This window comes from Trichechus manatus, unplaced genomic scaffold, assembly GCF_000243295.1.
Source record: "Trichechus manatus latirostris isolate Lorelei unplaced genomic scaffold, TriManLat1.0 scaffold00111, whole genome shotgun sequence".
Classification (NCBI taxonomy): Eukaryota; Metazoa; Chordata; class Mammalia; order Sirenia; family Trichechidae; genus Trichechus; species Trichechus manatus.
In genome coordinates this window covers 278,012-293,409 of record NW_004444047.1, presented here as the reverse complement: position 1 = coordinate 293,409, position 15,398 = coordinate 278,012, and the positions used below count along the sequence as shown (strand labels likewise).

Sequence of the window (15,398 nt, the reverse complement as noted above, 5' to 3'; positions counted from 1 at the left end):
ATGAGACCCCAGGCCTCCTGAGTTTTGTTGGCTGGTGGTGGGGTGCAGCTCTCTGTCTCTGACGTCGGGTGTGTCCTGGAGTCCCCGGCTGCTCAGCCCCTTCCTATGGGACCCAGAGAGTGGAGGAGGAGGGGCCGTTGGTACAGGAAGGGGAGGCAGAGGGGCTGAGTGAAGTGCAGGTCAGACAGGAATGTGTCCTACAACAGGACTGTCTGGGTTCCTGTGGGCCTTGGTGATGATGGTGATGAGGAGGGGGAGGAGGAGGGCTCTGTGGACTGTTGTGAGCACAGAGGGAGACCATGTGCAAGGTGCCAGGGCAGCCCAGTCTGCCAGCCCCAACTCCAGTCCCAGACTGACCATTCCAAGTCCAGCTCAAGCCTCCCCTCCGCCAGCTCTGAGGCTGTGTGGGGCTCACCCCTCATGCCCCCGACCCCGAGGCTGTGTGGGGCTCATCCCTCGTGCCCCCTGACCCCGAGGCTGTGTGGGGCTCACTTCTCGTGCCCCAGCTGTGTGCTGCTTCCTGTCACCACCCAACACTGGAACCTGCAGTATTTTCTGTCAGTGCCCTGAGCAAAACTGTGCCCTTTGACAAGGGGCCTCGTTGCTTCTCACCTCTGGGTCCCAGCTGTGTCTGGTAGAGGACGGGTATAGGTATTGATGACATGAAGGTGCAGACCAGTGAGCCTGGACACATGGGTGGGGGGATTCTGGTCTCAGCTGAGGCACAGCCTGGAGCCAGGAAGGGGGTGAAGGCAGAGTGTGTGTGAAGAGGTGAAGGAGATGCATCAAAAAATGTGACCCCTAAGTCAACCCCTGTGTGGGTGTCGAGAAAACGACCAGGAGGTGGACCTCCGCCCCTTCGTGTGGGTAAAATAGCGCTAACAACAGTTTCATGAAAACGCCATTCCCCAAGCCACTGGTTGCTTGTCCCGCTGCCCAGCCCCCTCCCCCTTCTTCCTCCCGTGACCGAGCCCCTGAAGGGCAGGAGCCCTGCGGAGAACCTGTCTCCTAGAGCCCTGTGTGGGGCCTGGCTCAGAAACATTTGCTTAATGGAACGTAGCTCCGCAGTTGACCCACCTATTTTATTTTTCTCTTAAGATCCGAGGCCATCTTTGTTGTTTGTTTCTAGACAAATAGGAGAGAATTTAATCGTCCCTGGTGGAGTGAAGATCATCGAGGCCAATGGGCGAATGGTCATCCCTGGAGGCATTGATGTCAACACATACCTGCAGAAGCCCTCTCAGGGCATGACTGCAGCCGACGACTTCTTCCAGGGGACCCGGGCAGCCCTAGCAGGCGGGACCACCATGATCAGTGAGTCACCCCTTTCCCACCACAGGGCATAGGCATGAGTTCTCCTCTTCATTCCCAACAGCACCACAAATTCTCAGCATATACCAGGCACTTTACTCAGGGTATCATTCACTAATTCTAACTACAACCCTAGGACCAAGGTCAGCATTGTGTGTTCCGCTGGTGATGCACAAGAGGACTTTATTGGCAATATGGACATTAAACATTTTAAAATTATTTTAATGTGCATTGAAATAAAATAACCACAGCATCATGGATATTATTGCTCAGGATAAGTTTAAAGTCAACATTTAGATTTTTCAAAACTGTTGAAAGATTTAAAAAAAAGTATTAAGTAAATACTGGCATGGATTATAGAGAGAGAAAGCAAAGAGAGTGAGGACTGGACAAGCCCACCAGGTCTAGAGACAAGAAGGTCAAATTAACCAAGGCCAAGGCTTTAGGATGGAAGAAGACTGAGTGAGAGGAGGTAAGCAAAGTCCACTCCTTACAGATGTTTGGCACTGAGGGGGTGATATCTAGAGAAACAGAACAGCTGTTGTTAGTTGCCTTCAAGTTGGCTCAAACTCATAGTAACCATAGTACAACAGAACAAAACATTGCCTGGTCCTGTGTCATCTTCATGATCATTGGTATGTTTGAGCCCATTGTTGCAGCCACTGTGTCGATCCATCTCATTGAGTTTCTCCCTCTCTTTCACTGACCCTCTATTTTACCAAACATGATGTCCTTCTCTAGTGATTGCTCTTTCCTGATGACACCATTCTCACTTCTAAGGAGCATTCTGGCTGTACTTCCTCCAAGACTGATTTGTTAGTTTGTCTGGCAGTCCATGGTATATTCGATATTCTTCGCCAACACCACAATTCAAATGTGTCGATTCTTCTTTCATCTTTCTGTTTATCCAGCTTTTGCATGCATATGAGGTGATTGAAAATACCATGACTTAGATCAGGCACACCTTAGTCATCAAAGTGACGTCTTTGCTTTTTAAGATTTTAAAGAGGTCTTTTGTAACAGTTTGCCCAATGCAATACATTGCTTTAGTTCTTGACTGCTCTTTCCATGGGAGTTGATTGCTGGTCCATGTAGAATGAAATGGTTGACAACTTCAATTTTTTCACCACTTATCATGGTGTTCTTTATCGACCCAGTTGTGAGGATTTTTGCTTTATGTTTCGGTGTAATCCACACCGAAGGCTGCAGTCCTTGACCTTTATCAGTATGTGCTTCAAGTTGTCTTCATTTTTGGCAAGCAAGGTTGTGTCATCTGCATATCACAGGTTGTTAATGAGCTTTCCTCCAACCCTGATGTGGTATTTTTCTTCATATATTCTAACTTCATTCTTCTTCATATATTCTAACTTCTTGGATTATTTGCTCAGCATACGGATTGAGGAAGTAAGGTGAAAGGATGCAACTCTGCCACACACCTTTTCCAATTTTAAACCATGCATTATCCCCTGTTCTGTTCAAATGACTGCCTCTTGATCTATGTACAGGTTCTGCATGAGTACAATTAAGTGTTCTGAAATTCCCACTCTTTGCAATGTTGTCCATAGTTTGTTACGATCCACACAGTCGAATGGCTTCACGTAGTTCATAAAACACAGGTAAACATCTTTCTGGTGTTCTCTGCTTTTGGCCGAGATTCATCTGCCATCAGCAGTGATATTTGTTCAACATTCTTTTCTGAATCTGGCTTGAACTTCTGGCAGTTCCCTATCAAAGTATGACTGCAGTCCTTTTTGAATGATCTTCAGCAAAATTTTGTCAGCCTGTGACGTTAACATATTGTTCAATAATTTCAACATTCTGTTTGACCACCCCTCTTTGGAAGGGGCACGAATATGGATCTCTTCCAGTTGGTTACCCAGGTAGCTCTCTTACAGATATCTTGACATAGAAGAAAATGCACCTCCAGTGCTGGGTTTGTTTGTTGAAATATCTCAGTTGGTAATTTCTCAATTCCTGAAGCCTGGTTTTTTCCTAATGCCTCTTCAGTGCAGCTTGACTTTATTCCTTCAGTACCAGCAGTTTTTGATCATATGCTACCGCCTGAAATGGTTGCCCATCAACCAGTTCTTTTTGGTACAGAGACGCTGTATATTCCTTTCAACTTCCTTAGATGCTTCCTACGTCGTATTGCATCTCCAGGGTTGAATTTTCTCTTTAGTTCTTTCAACTTGAGAAATGCCAATCGTGTTCTTCCTTTTGATTTTCTAACTCCAGGTCTTTGCCTATTTCATTATAATATTTTACCTTGTCTTCTCAGGCTGCCCTTTGAAATCTTCTGCTCTTTTACTTCATCATTTCATCTGTTGTCTTTAGCTACTCTGCACTTAAGAGCAAGTTTCAGTCTCTTCTAACATCCATTTTGGTCTTTTCCTTCTTTCCTGTGTTTTTAATGACCTTTTGCCTTCTTCATGTATAATGTCCTTGATGTCATCCCACAGTTCATCTGGTCTTCAGTCATTAGTGTTCACTGCATCAAATCTATTCTTGAAATAGTCTATAAACTCCGGCGGGATACACCCATGGTCATACTTTGACTCTCATAGACTTGTTTTGATTTTCTTCAGCTTCAACTTGAACTTTCACACGAGCACTTGATAGAGGTGAGCAGAGACTACTCTTTAGAGATGTTTGGCAGTGAAGGGTCAATGTGTAGAGAAACAGAACAGAGGGATATGTAAAGCCAAGTGAACTTTAAGAAGACAGATGGTTCCCTTTGTGCTCTTCTTTACATTTATGGTTTTATTTCAAAAAGGGATGGTGAAAGGAACATTTTTTAGTCTCTAAGGATCCTTTCATCTTGACAAGGAAGGCAGTATAGAGTAGTGATTAAGAGCTCAGGCTCTGCATCTGACAGGTCTCTTCTGGAATCTTCTTCCCACTCCTTACTGGTTTTGTCACCTTAGACAAGTTCCTTACCTTATATGAGCCTTAATTTCTTCATATACCAAATGAGGATACTAATATTCATTTCATGGAATGGTTGTGAGGATTAACGAGATATCTTATGTAAAGCCCTTGTGCTAGTATTTGACACAGAGTAAGCATTCAATAAATAGTTGTGAAATGATGACGATGACAATGGTGTTGATGATGGTGGCAATGAAGATCGTGGTGATGATGTCACTGTTGACTGTTACGGTGATAATGATGGTGATATTGGCAGTGGTGGTGGAAGTCATGAAAAAGATGATGATGACAAGGATATTGATCTTGATGATGGAGGTGGTGGTTGTGATGGTGGTAATGATGGTGATGATCGTGGTGATGATGGTGGTGGTAGTGACGGTGGTGATGATGGTCATGGTGGTCATGATGATGGTGGTAGTGATGGTGGTGGTGGTGACAGGATAATGGTGGGGCTGATGATGATCATGACACCGGTGGTGGTGAAGATGCTACACTCTCAGAGCCCAGAAGATCAGTAAATACTTGTTGGAACAACTTGGGTCCTAAGCAGCTTGGAGCATAATGCATATTTCTCTATCCCAGTTGACCATGTTGTCCCTGAACCTGGGTCCAGCCTGCTGACCTCCTTTGAAAAGTGGCATGAGGCAGCTGACACCAAATCCTGCTGTGACTATTCTCTCCACATGGACATCACAAGCTGGTACGATGGCGTTCGGGAGGAGCTGGAAGTGCTGGTGCAGGACAAAGGTCAGTTAAAACCCAAAATGGGGCAGGTTCTACAATCCCTGGTTCTTTGGTGGACCCAGTTGTATGGGGTTAAAAGTTCCTTTATCTGTGCCTGCTGTGAGCCCAACCATGAGCTCCCCACTGCTGCACATTCCACCCTCTCTAGGGAGCCTGTCCTCTTCTGCTCTCAGTCCTTCAGAGGTACCCTCTCACTTATAAAAGAAAGCCCAATTTCCTTGGCCTGGCACACAAGGTCCTACCTGACCTATCCTCACTTCTTCCTCTGGCTCATCTTCCACTCATACCATAAACTCATGCTGGATGCCTGTCATCCTAGATGCCACCGCTTGAAACCTTCTACACCTCAGGGCTTTTGTTATTCTCCCTCCAGGAAGTTCCTTTCTTCCCTGCCTGTCAAACTACTACACTACCCTCTCTTCAAGACCCAGCTCAAGTATCACCTTCTCCAATTCCTCCAATCAGAATTGCTTCTTTCCTAGAATAGGCAAAGCAGTTACTCAGGCCTCTTTTGGACCGTTTTCCATTGGTTCTTGTGTTACGGGGCACTGGTTGCCTGTCTGGCTCTGACACTAAACTTTGAGCTCTAGGAGGGAGGGGGCTGTGTGTGTATATCTCCATGTCCTACCCTCGTTCCCTCTGTTTGGGCCCACACGAAGTTTCCTTGCAGTGGAGACCCTTCACGATGTGCATGGTACTGAATGGAGATGAACTGAACTGAAGACAGGGAAGAACCGCATGAGTCAGGGCATGATCATTGCTCACTCAGGAAAGGGGCTGTCAGGGAGCCGTCTGAGGGGGTAGCATCAAACGGGGGCACTTCGAGGAGAGCTTGGATGTGTTTTCAGTTTTTAGAATACGTATACTATGTTCTCACATTATAAAAGTGTCATCATCACTTCACAAAAGTCAGAAAATTGAGAAAAGAGAAAACAAAATTATCCCTGGTTCTACCCCTATCGCATTTTACCATTGTGTTAATGGTTTTCTTTTCTAGCCCCTGTCCAATTAGGGTGGTTCCTCATCTAGTCATTCTACAGCTGCTACTTGGAATCCTGCTTTTTTCAATTAACATTTTATGAGTAAGCATTAAAAAAAACCCAAAACCATACCCGTTGCCGTAGAGTCAATTCCAGCTCATTGTGACCTTATAGGAGAGAGTAGAACTGCCCCATAGAGTTTCCAAGGAGTGCCTGGTGAATTTGAACTGCCAGTCTTTTGGTTAGCAGCCATAACACTTAACCACTACACCACCAGGGTTTCTGAGTAAGCATTACTCTTCATTAATAACTTTTTAATGGCCCATAGTACCAAGATAATGGTTAATTTGCTTAGCTATTTTCTTTCTATTGGGCATTTAGGTTTTCTATTTGTTTTATTATAAATCATGTTTTCCTGAACGTATTCATACATAAACATTTTTTGCATTTATAATTATTTCTCTAGGTTTCCGGAAATGGAATTACTAAGTTATTATCCCTCCATCCTATTTGCTGTGAACTACATTACGGTTTTTTAGATGATCATAATCCAAGGGGATTTGCAGTTTTGCATCTTGCCTTCCGCACCTAATGTTAAGCTCTGAGCAGTTTTCCATGTTACTCCGTGGGTTTCGTCACCTCAGTTTCAGCAGCCTCTCTGTGCATGTGGAAGGGGAGGGGCAAAGAGAGGGGTGAGGCGGAACACTGGAATCCCGGAACTGACCAGGAAACATTACACAGCTCCATCGGGAGGGGCTGTAAGTGGGGGTCACGTTATCAAACTGTCCCGGAAGAGGGGAGAGGGCTGTTTTCCTTTCTTAATGAGAAACTTGCCAGGAAAATACCTGGTGACGTTTAGAGGTGCATCCATAGGCTTTGAATGCCTAACCAGCATCATAAAATGCTTTTTACTGATTTAAGTGTCAAAATTAGTACACGCTTATTGAAAAATACAGATGTGTCTAAAGCAAAGAGTGATAATTTGACTTTTGTCTTTCCAGATATTTTTCCTATTTGTGTATGATACACCTATCCTATTCATATATGTACATACACATTTGCAGGTATATGATTTTTACGTAAATGGGATCATAATATGCATAATTTTCTGCAGTGTGCTTTTTTTCACTCAATAATGTGTTATGTGTATCCAGGCCCCTCCACTTAGCAGCTGTGTGACCTTGGGCCAATCATTCAACCTCTCTGTGCCTCAGTTTTCTCATCTGGAAATTGGAGGTAATAGAAAGGCTATTATGAAGATCAAATGAGAGGCTGAATGTAAAGTGCCTGCATTTGTGTGTAAGGTCCCTGTATTGTTAGTCACTCCTTTGATCATCCCTCTGCCAGTGCACGCCTCATCTCTCTTAAGACCTACAGGGTAGCTATTTGGTGGGGGCTCTGTGTCCTGCTGATCTCTCTTCTGTTGAAGGATTTTTAAAGGTTGTGTTTCTAGGGCTCCCAGAGAGCAAACTCAGAGGCAGGGATTAGCCTGTGTGAGTGTCCTGGGGCTGTACCAAATGCCGGGCTGCCTGGGTGGCTCCACACCTGGTCTCTCACTCCTCTCAGGCTCTCCAGCATCCTCGCATGGTGGCAGTGTTCACAGAGGATGAGACAAAGCCTGCAAGGTCCCCTGATGCCCAAATGTGGAGCTCAGAGGATGTCACTCTGCATCCTCGTGGTCGAAGCAGCCACAGACCCAGCCCAGATGATGGGGAAGGGAAACAACTCCCCTTGATGGGGGCTCAAAGGACTTGTGGTTGTGTTAAGTCTGCCGTAGCCCTTATCCTGGCCACAACAGTCATAATCCTCCTACATGCACTCCCAGCAACCCCAAAGTACCGTCCCTGTGGCTCAGGCTCAAATGCCAGGATCTCATGATCAGCATCTTCCCAGAAGCTGGTGCAGCCCTGTGAGTGTGGCCTCACTGATTCAAGATGCGTGAGCACACACACCCCGCACACAGTGGTGGAGATGGGCAGGAGAGCCAGAACAAACACCCCCGTGGGAAAGGGGAAACAGTGACAGGTAGCAGCTAGGATCCCATAGAAAATCCAGAGCCCAGCTAGGCACCTATTGCCAGATCTCCCTATCCTGGTGGGAGCACCACTTGATCAGGCCCAGGAGTCCTCCCTGGGGTAGTTCCTGACTGAGTTCATGGGTTGGCAAACTACAGCCCATGGGGCATATCTGACCTGTGGTCTTGTCTTAGTTATCTAGTGCTGCTACAGCAGAAATACCACAAGGGAGTGGCTTTAATGAACAGAGAAATTTTTTTTCATAGTTTAGGACTGTAGAAGTCTGAACTCAGGCTACCAGCTCTCGGGAAAGCCTCTCTCCCTCTATCTGCTCCAGGGAAGGTCCTTGCCTCTTTTCAGCTTCTATTCCTGGGTTCCTTGGCAGTCATGTGGCATGTATCTTCCCCTCCCTTTGTGCTTGCTTGACATGCTCTTTTATATTTCAAGAGAGATTGACTTAAGACACACACTTCACTAATACTGTCTTAACATAACAAAGAAAACCAATTCCCAAATGGGATTATAACCACAGGTTAGGATTTACAACACATATTTTTTGGGGACACAGTTCAATCCATAGCATGTCTGTTTTTGCTTGGCCCTCTAGCTAAGAATATTTCTTATATTTTTAAAGTTTTGTTAGAAGAATATGTGACAGAGACTGCTTGTGGCCGCAAAACCTAAAATATTTACTATGTGACTCTTGGCAGAAAAGGTTTGCTGACCTCTGTCCTAGCCTACAGTTTTGCATAGCTTGGGCTCCACCCTCTGTAATCTTGACCTGGCCCTCTAGGATATCCTTCCTTTTATAGAAGAAAAGGTCCATATTTGCAACTGAGTATCTTTCTCAGTTTGTTTGAGTATCTTTCTCAGTTTGTTTCCTACCCATAGAAATTTGGCAGCCCAGAGCCTCTTTTCATTTTGAACTGTGTCCTTTTCTTTTAGTCCAATATGGTGCAACTCCCTTAAATACTTTGTGGGTTTCCTATGTATCAGATTTTAAGCCCACTCTCTGAGACAAGTCTTTTTCAAGACAAGATTCCCTCCACTTGAGTGGCTGTTGGAGTGCTATGGACCAATGCCTTTAAGATTCTTAGAAGCCCTTTGTCTAGCTGAGGGAGCTTACCAGGAACCCCTTAGATCTTTCTGAGGTATTAACAAAGAGTCTTATAGATATACCCTTCATTTAACCTTTACCCTGAGGCCATTTCTTAACTTTGAGAACCTTTTGCAGGTTGGAGAGAATAGGCATGGGAAACAGTCTTATTTTCCAATCCAGCAAACCCTGGACCTTTTATATGTCCAATAAATTCTGCTTGCAAACTGAACAGTTCCTTCTTTAGTTCATATCTCTCTCGTACCACATCATATTCAGCTTAAAGAAGCCTAATGACACTCTCAACATTCTGCATGGCCAAATTCAAGTTCTCTGGTCCATTGACTTACAAGTTGCCATAGGTGACTGTTTTCCAATTGGTTTTCTACTATGTGGCATGGATCACCCCTCTTCCAACCTCTACTCTTTTTCCAGCCTTCAAGACACTTCCTGGTAACTGCACCCTACTGTCCTTCCCTTCTCCTCACCATTCATGTTCATGCCCATTCACCTTCCCTCTCTGCCTAGACAATTCCCCTCTTCCCCGTCTTCCCTTCCTCCTACCTCTCTTCCTCCTCCTCTTTGTCCTATTCTTCTTCCTCTTCTCCCTTTTCCTTCTCCTCCTCTTCCTTGTTTTCCTTCTCCATCCTTCTTCTCATCCTCTCCACTTCTTTCTGCTCTTCCTCTCCTCTTCCTCCTGTTCCTCCTCTCCTTCCTCCTCCTCCTCCTCCTGATTCAGCTTGGTTGTGACTCTCCCTTGGAGCCTCCCTTTGACCTTGTTTCACACCCTAGGTCGGCTAGGTGCCCCCACCGTGAATTCAGTGGCTCCTAAGTCTTCTCTATCCTGTGCTTACCACACTGCTGTGATCATAGATTTATTGAAAAGACATGCTTATTTTTTTCTTAAACACATTTTTCTATTCTGTTTTTATCTTAAAACAGGTGTCAATTCCTTCCAAGTCTACATGGCCTACAAGGACCTCTACCAAATGTCTGATAGCCAGGTACAACCACACACCTGCTGTCTTTGCCACCGGGTAGGTGGGTTGGGGAAAGCTTTGGGATCCAGGCTGGCTCAACACTGAATTGCTGGGTGACCTTGAGCAGGTGTTCTCCTCCCTGGGCCTTCTCTTCTCCTGACACTAGACTGGGTGGACCAGGTGGCCTTTTTTTGTTATTTTTTAAATTGTGCTTTAGGTGAAAGTTTATAGAGTAAATTAGCTTTTCATTAAACAATTAATACGCAAATTATTTTGTCGCATTGGTTGCCAACTCTGTGATGTGTCAACACTCTCCCCTTCTCCACTCTGGGTTCTTTGTTTCCATTCGTCCAGTTTTCCTGTCCCTTCCTGCCTTCTCATCTTTGCTTTTGAGCTGGAGTGCCCGTTTAGTCTATTATACATGATTGAACTATGAAGCATGTTCCTCATGTGTGTTATTATTTGTCCTATAGGCCTGTCTAATCTTTGGCTGAAGGGTGAACCTCGAGAGTGACTTCAGTACTGAGCTAAAAGGGTGTCCAGGGGCGAGTGAACTTTCACTCAGCAGTTCCCAAAGCTGTCCACCTCAGAGCCACCTGAGAGCTCACTGGAAGTACAGACTTAGAGCCCATCACAGATGCTCGGTGGAGGCTCAGAGGTCTCCTTCTTCCGAGAGCTCAGCAGCTGATCCTGGCTCACGCAGGTCTGGGGGCCAAGGCTGTATCATTAGCTTTGACACTCGAGCACCTAGACCACTCAAACAAAACCAACACAAGACACTGGGCAAGTCCGTGCTTTCTAAATCTTCTTACCCATAGATGTGTAATAATGTCCATTTGCACCTCTTCCATCCACACCAACCCGTAGACATGTAATAATGTCCATCCATACTTCCTCCATCCACATCTACCCATAGATATGTGTTAACATCCATCCACATGTACCCACAGATATGTGATAACTTCATCCGTATCTCCTTCATCCATAACTACCTATGTTGTTCTTAAGTGCCATCAAGTAAGTTCTGACTCATAACAACCCTATCTACAACAGAACGAAACACTGCCTGGTCCTGCGCTGTCCTCACAATCTTTGTTATGCTTGAACCGATTGCAGCCACTGTGTCGATCCATCTCATTGAGGGTCTTCCTGTTTTTTGCTGACCCTCTACTTTACCAAGCATGATGTCCTTCTCCAGGAACTGATATCCCCAATAACATGTCCAAAGTATGTGAGATCAAGTCTTGCCATCCTTGCTTCTAAGGAGCGTTCTAGCTGTACTTCTTCCAAGACAGATTTGTTGGTTCTTCTAGCAGTCCATGGTATATTCAATATTCTTTGCCAACACCATAATTCAAAGGCATCAATTCTTCTTTGCTCTTCCTTATTGACTGTGCAGCTTTCGTATGCATGTGAGGTGATTGAAAACACCATAGCTTGGGTCAGGTGCACCTTAGTCCTTAAAGTGACAGCTTTGTTTTTTAACACCTTAAAGAGATCTTTCGAAGCAGATTTGCCCAATGCAATGTGTCATTTGGTTTCTTGACTGCTGCTTCCATTGGTGTTGATCGTAGATCCAAGTAAAATGAAACCAAGTACAATACCTGCCTATAGTTGTGTAATGATGCCCATCCCCCCTCCTTCATCCACATCTACCCGTAGATATGTGATAATGCCCATCTAGACCTCCTCCATCCACACCTACCTATATACATGTAATAACGTCCATCCACACCTCCCCCATCCACGCCTAACTGTAGACATATGGTAACTCCCATCTTTGCTTCTTCCATCCACACCTAGCCGTACACGTGTATAACATCATTGACACCTCCTCCATCCACACCTACTATAGATGTTTAATAACGCCCATCCACACATCCTCAATCCACACCTACCCACAGACATGTAATAACATCATTCACACCTCCTCCATCCACACCTGCAGTAGTTATGTGATAATGCCCATCCATACTTCCTCCATCTAAACCTACCATACATGTTGATATCACTCATGCACACTTTCTCCATCCACACCTATCTGTAAATGTGTAATAACATCATTCACACCTCCTACATCCATACGTGCTGTAGAGCTACAATAACATCCATCCACACTTTCTCCAACCACACCTACCTGTAGACATGTGATAGTGTCCACTCACACCTCCTCCATCACACCTACCGATAGACGGGTAATAACATCTGTCTGCTGCAAAAAAACTCTTTAAAGTGTTTTAAAAAAAAAAAAACAAAAAAACACAGCTGTCATTTTACAGACAAAGGTGCACTTGACCCAAGCCATGGTGTTTTCAGTAGCTTCAAATGCATGCAAAAGCTAGACAATGAATAAGGAAGAGCAAAGAAGAATTGATGCCTTTTAATTATGGTGTTGGCGAAGAATATTGAATATACTATGGACTGCCAGAAGAACGAACGACTCTGTCTTGGAAGAAGTACAGCCAGAATGCTCCTTAGAAGCAAGGATGGCGAGACTTGATCTCACATATTCTGGACATGTTATCAGGAGGGATCAGTTCCTGGAGAAGGACGTCATGCTTGGTAAAGTAGAGGGTCAGAGAAAAAGAGGAAGACCCTCAAAGAGATGGACTGACACAGTGGCTACAACAATGGGTTCAAGCATAACAATTGTGAGGATGGCTCACGAATGGGCAGTGTTTTGCTCTGCTGTACTTGGGGTCACTAGGAGCCGGAACCAATTTAACAACAACAACCCCCACATGTCTGTCAGTTTGTTGTACTGTGAGAGCCCGTGTGTTGCTATGATGCTGGAATCTATGCCACCAGTATTCAAATACCAGCAGGGTCATCCATGGTGGACTGGTTTCAGCTGAGCTTCTAGACTAAGACAGACTAGGAAGAAGGACCCGACAGTCTACTACTGAAAAGAAGTAGCCAGTGAAAACCTTATGAATAGCAGCGGAACATTGTCTGATATAGTGCAGGAATATGAGCCCCTCAGATTGGAAGGCACTCAAAATATGACTGAGGAAGAGCTGCCTCCTCAAAGTAGAGTTGATCTTAATGACATGGATGGAGTCAAGCTTTCATGACCTTCATTTGCTGATGTGCCATGACTCAGAATGAGAATAAGCAACTGCAAACATCCATTAATAATTGGAACATGGAATGTATGAAGTATGAATCTAGGAAAATTGGAAGTCATCAAACATGAAATGAAATGCATAAACATCGATGTCCTAGGCATTAATCAGCTGAAATGGACTGGTATTGGTCATTTTGAATCTGACAATCATAAGGTCTACTATGCTGGGAATGACAACTTGAAGAGGAATGGCGTTGCATTCATCATCAAAAAGAACATTTCAAGATCTATCCTGAAGTACAACGCTGTCAGTGATAGAATAATATCCATACGCATATAAGGAAGCACAGTTTATATGACTGTTATTCAAATTTACACAGCAACCACTAAGGCCAAAAATGAAGAAATTAAAGATTTTTACCAATTTCTGCAGTCTGAAATTGATCGAACATGCGATCAGGATGCACTGATAATTACTAGTGATTGGAATGTGAAAGTTGGAAACAAAGAAGGATCGGCAGTTGGAAAACATGGCCTCGGTGATAGAAACGATGCTGGAGATTGCATGATAGAATTTTGCAAGACCAGCGACTTCTTCATTGCAAATACCTTTTTTCACCAACATAAATGGCAACTATACACATGGACCTCACCAGAAAGAGTATACAGGAATCAAATCGACTATATCTGTGGAAAGAGACAATGGAAAAGTTCAATATCATCAATCAGAACAAGGCCAGGGGCCAACTGCGGATCACACCATCAATTACTCATATGCAAGTTCAAGTTGAAACTGAAGAAAATTAGAACAAGTCCACGACAGCCAAAGTACGACCTAGAGTATATGACACCTGAATTTAGAAACCATCTCAGAACAGATTTGAGGCATTGAACAATAATGACCAAAGACCAGACGAGTTGTGGAATGACATCAAGGACATCATACATGAAGAGAACAAGCGGTCATTAAAAAGACAGGGGAGAAAGAAAAGACCAAAATGGATGTCAGACGAGACTCTGAAACTTGCTGTTGAACGTCGAGTAGCTAAAGCAAAAGGAAGAAATGATGAAGTAAAAGAACTGAACCGAAGATTTCAAAGGGCGGCTCCAGAAGACGAAGTATTACAAAGACATGTGCAAAGACCTGGAGATAGAAAATCAAAAGGAAGAACACGCTCAGCATTTCTCAAGCTGAAAGAACTGAAGAAAAAAACCAAGCCTCAAATTGCAATACGGAAGGATTCTACCGGGAAAATATTAAACGATGCAGGAAGCATCCAAAGAAGATGGAAGGAATACACACAGTCACTATACCAAAAAGAATTGGTTGATGTTCAGCCATTTCAGGAGGTAACATATGATCAGGAACCGATTGTACTGAAAGAAGAAGTCCGAGCTGCACTGAAGGCATTGGCGAGAAACAAGGCTCTGGGAATTGACAGAATACTAATTCAGATGTTTCAACAAACGGATGCAGCGCTGGAAGTGCTCAGTCATCTTTGCCAAGAAATTTGGAAGACGGCGACCTGGCCAACTGACTGAAAGAGATCCATATTTATGCCTATTCCCAAGAAAGGTGATCCAACTGAATGCCGAAATTATTGAACAATATCATTGATATCACATGCAAGCAAAATTTTGCTGAAAATCATTCAAAAGCGGCTGCAGCACTATATTGACAGGGAACTTCCAGAAATTCAAGCTGGATTCAGAAAAGGACATGGAAGCAGGGATATCATTGCTGATGTCAGATGGATCCTGGCTGAAAGCAGAGAATACCAGAGAGATGTTTACCTGTGTTTTATTGACTATGCAAAGGCATTTGACTGTGGACCATAACAATTTATGAGTAACATTTTGGAGAATGGGAATTCCAGGGCACTTAATTGTGCTCATGAGGAATCTGTACATGGATCAAGAGGCAGTCATTCGAACAGAACAAGGGTATATACTGCATGGTTTAAAGTCAGGAAAGGTGTGCGTCAGGGTTGTATCATTTCACCATACCTATTCAATCTGTATGCTAAGCTGGACTATATGAAGAAAAACAGGACATCAGAATTGGAGGAAGACTTATTAACAACCTGCGTTGTGCAGATGACACAACCTTGCTTGCTGAAAGTGAAGAGGACTTGAAGCACTTACTGATGACGATCAAAGACCACAGCCTTCAGTATGGATTATACCTCAACATAAAGAAAACAAAAATCCTCACAACTGGACCAATAAGCAACATCATGATAAACAGAGAAAAGATTGAAGTTGTCAAGGATTTCA

General features: G+C 44.1%; 1 protein-coding gene across 2 annotated transcripts in view; it reads left to right on the top strand.

Moving 5' to 3' along the window:
* The window catches only part of CRMP1 (collapsin response mediator protein 1), a 69,659-nt gene that overhangs the window by 25,297 nt on the left and 28,964 nt on the right, over nt 1-15,398 (top strand). For both annotated transcript variants that reach the window (XM_004383492.1, XM_012557599.1), the window contains exons 3-5: nt 1,130-1,314; nt 4,822-4,986; nt 10,017-10,078. In XM_004383492.1, the coding sequence (XP_004383549.1) occupies nt 1,130-1,314; nt 4,822-4,986; nt 10,017-10,078 (412 nt within the window). The remainder of the gene's footprint in view (nt 1-1,129; nt 1,315-4,821; nt 4,987-10,016; nt 10,079-15,398) is intronic.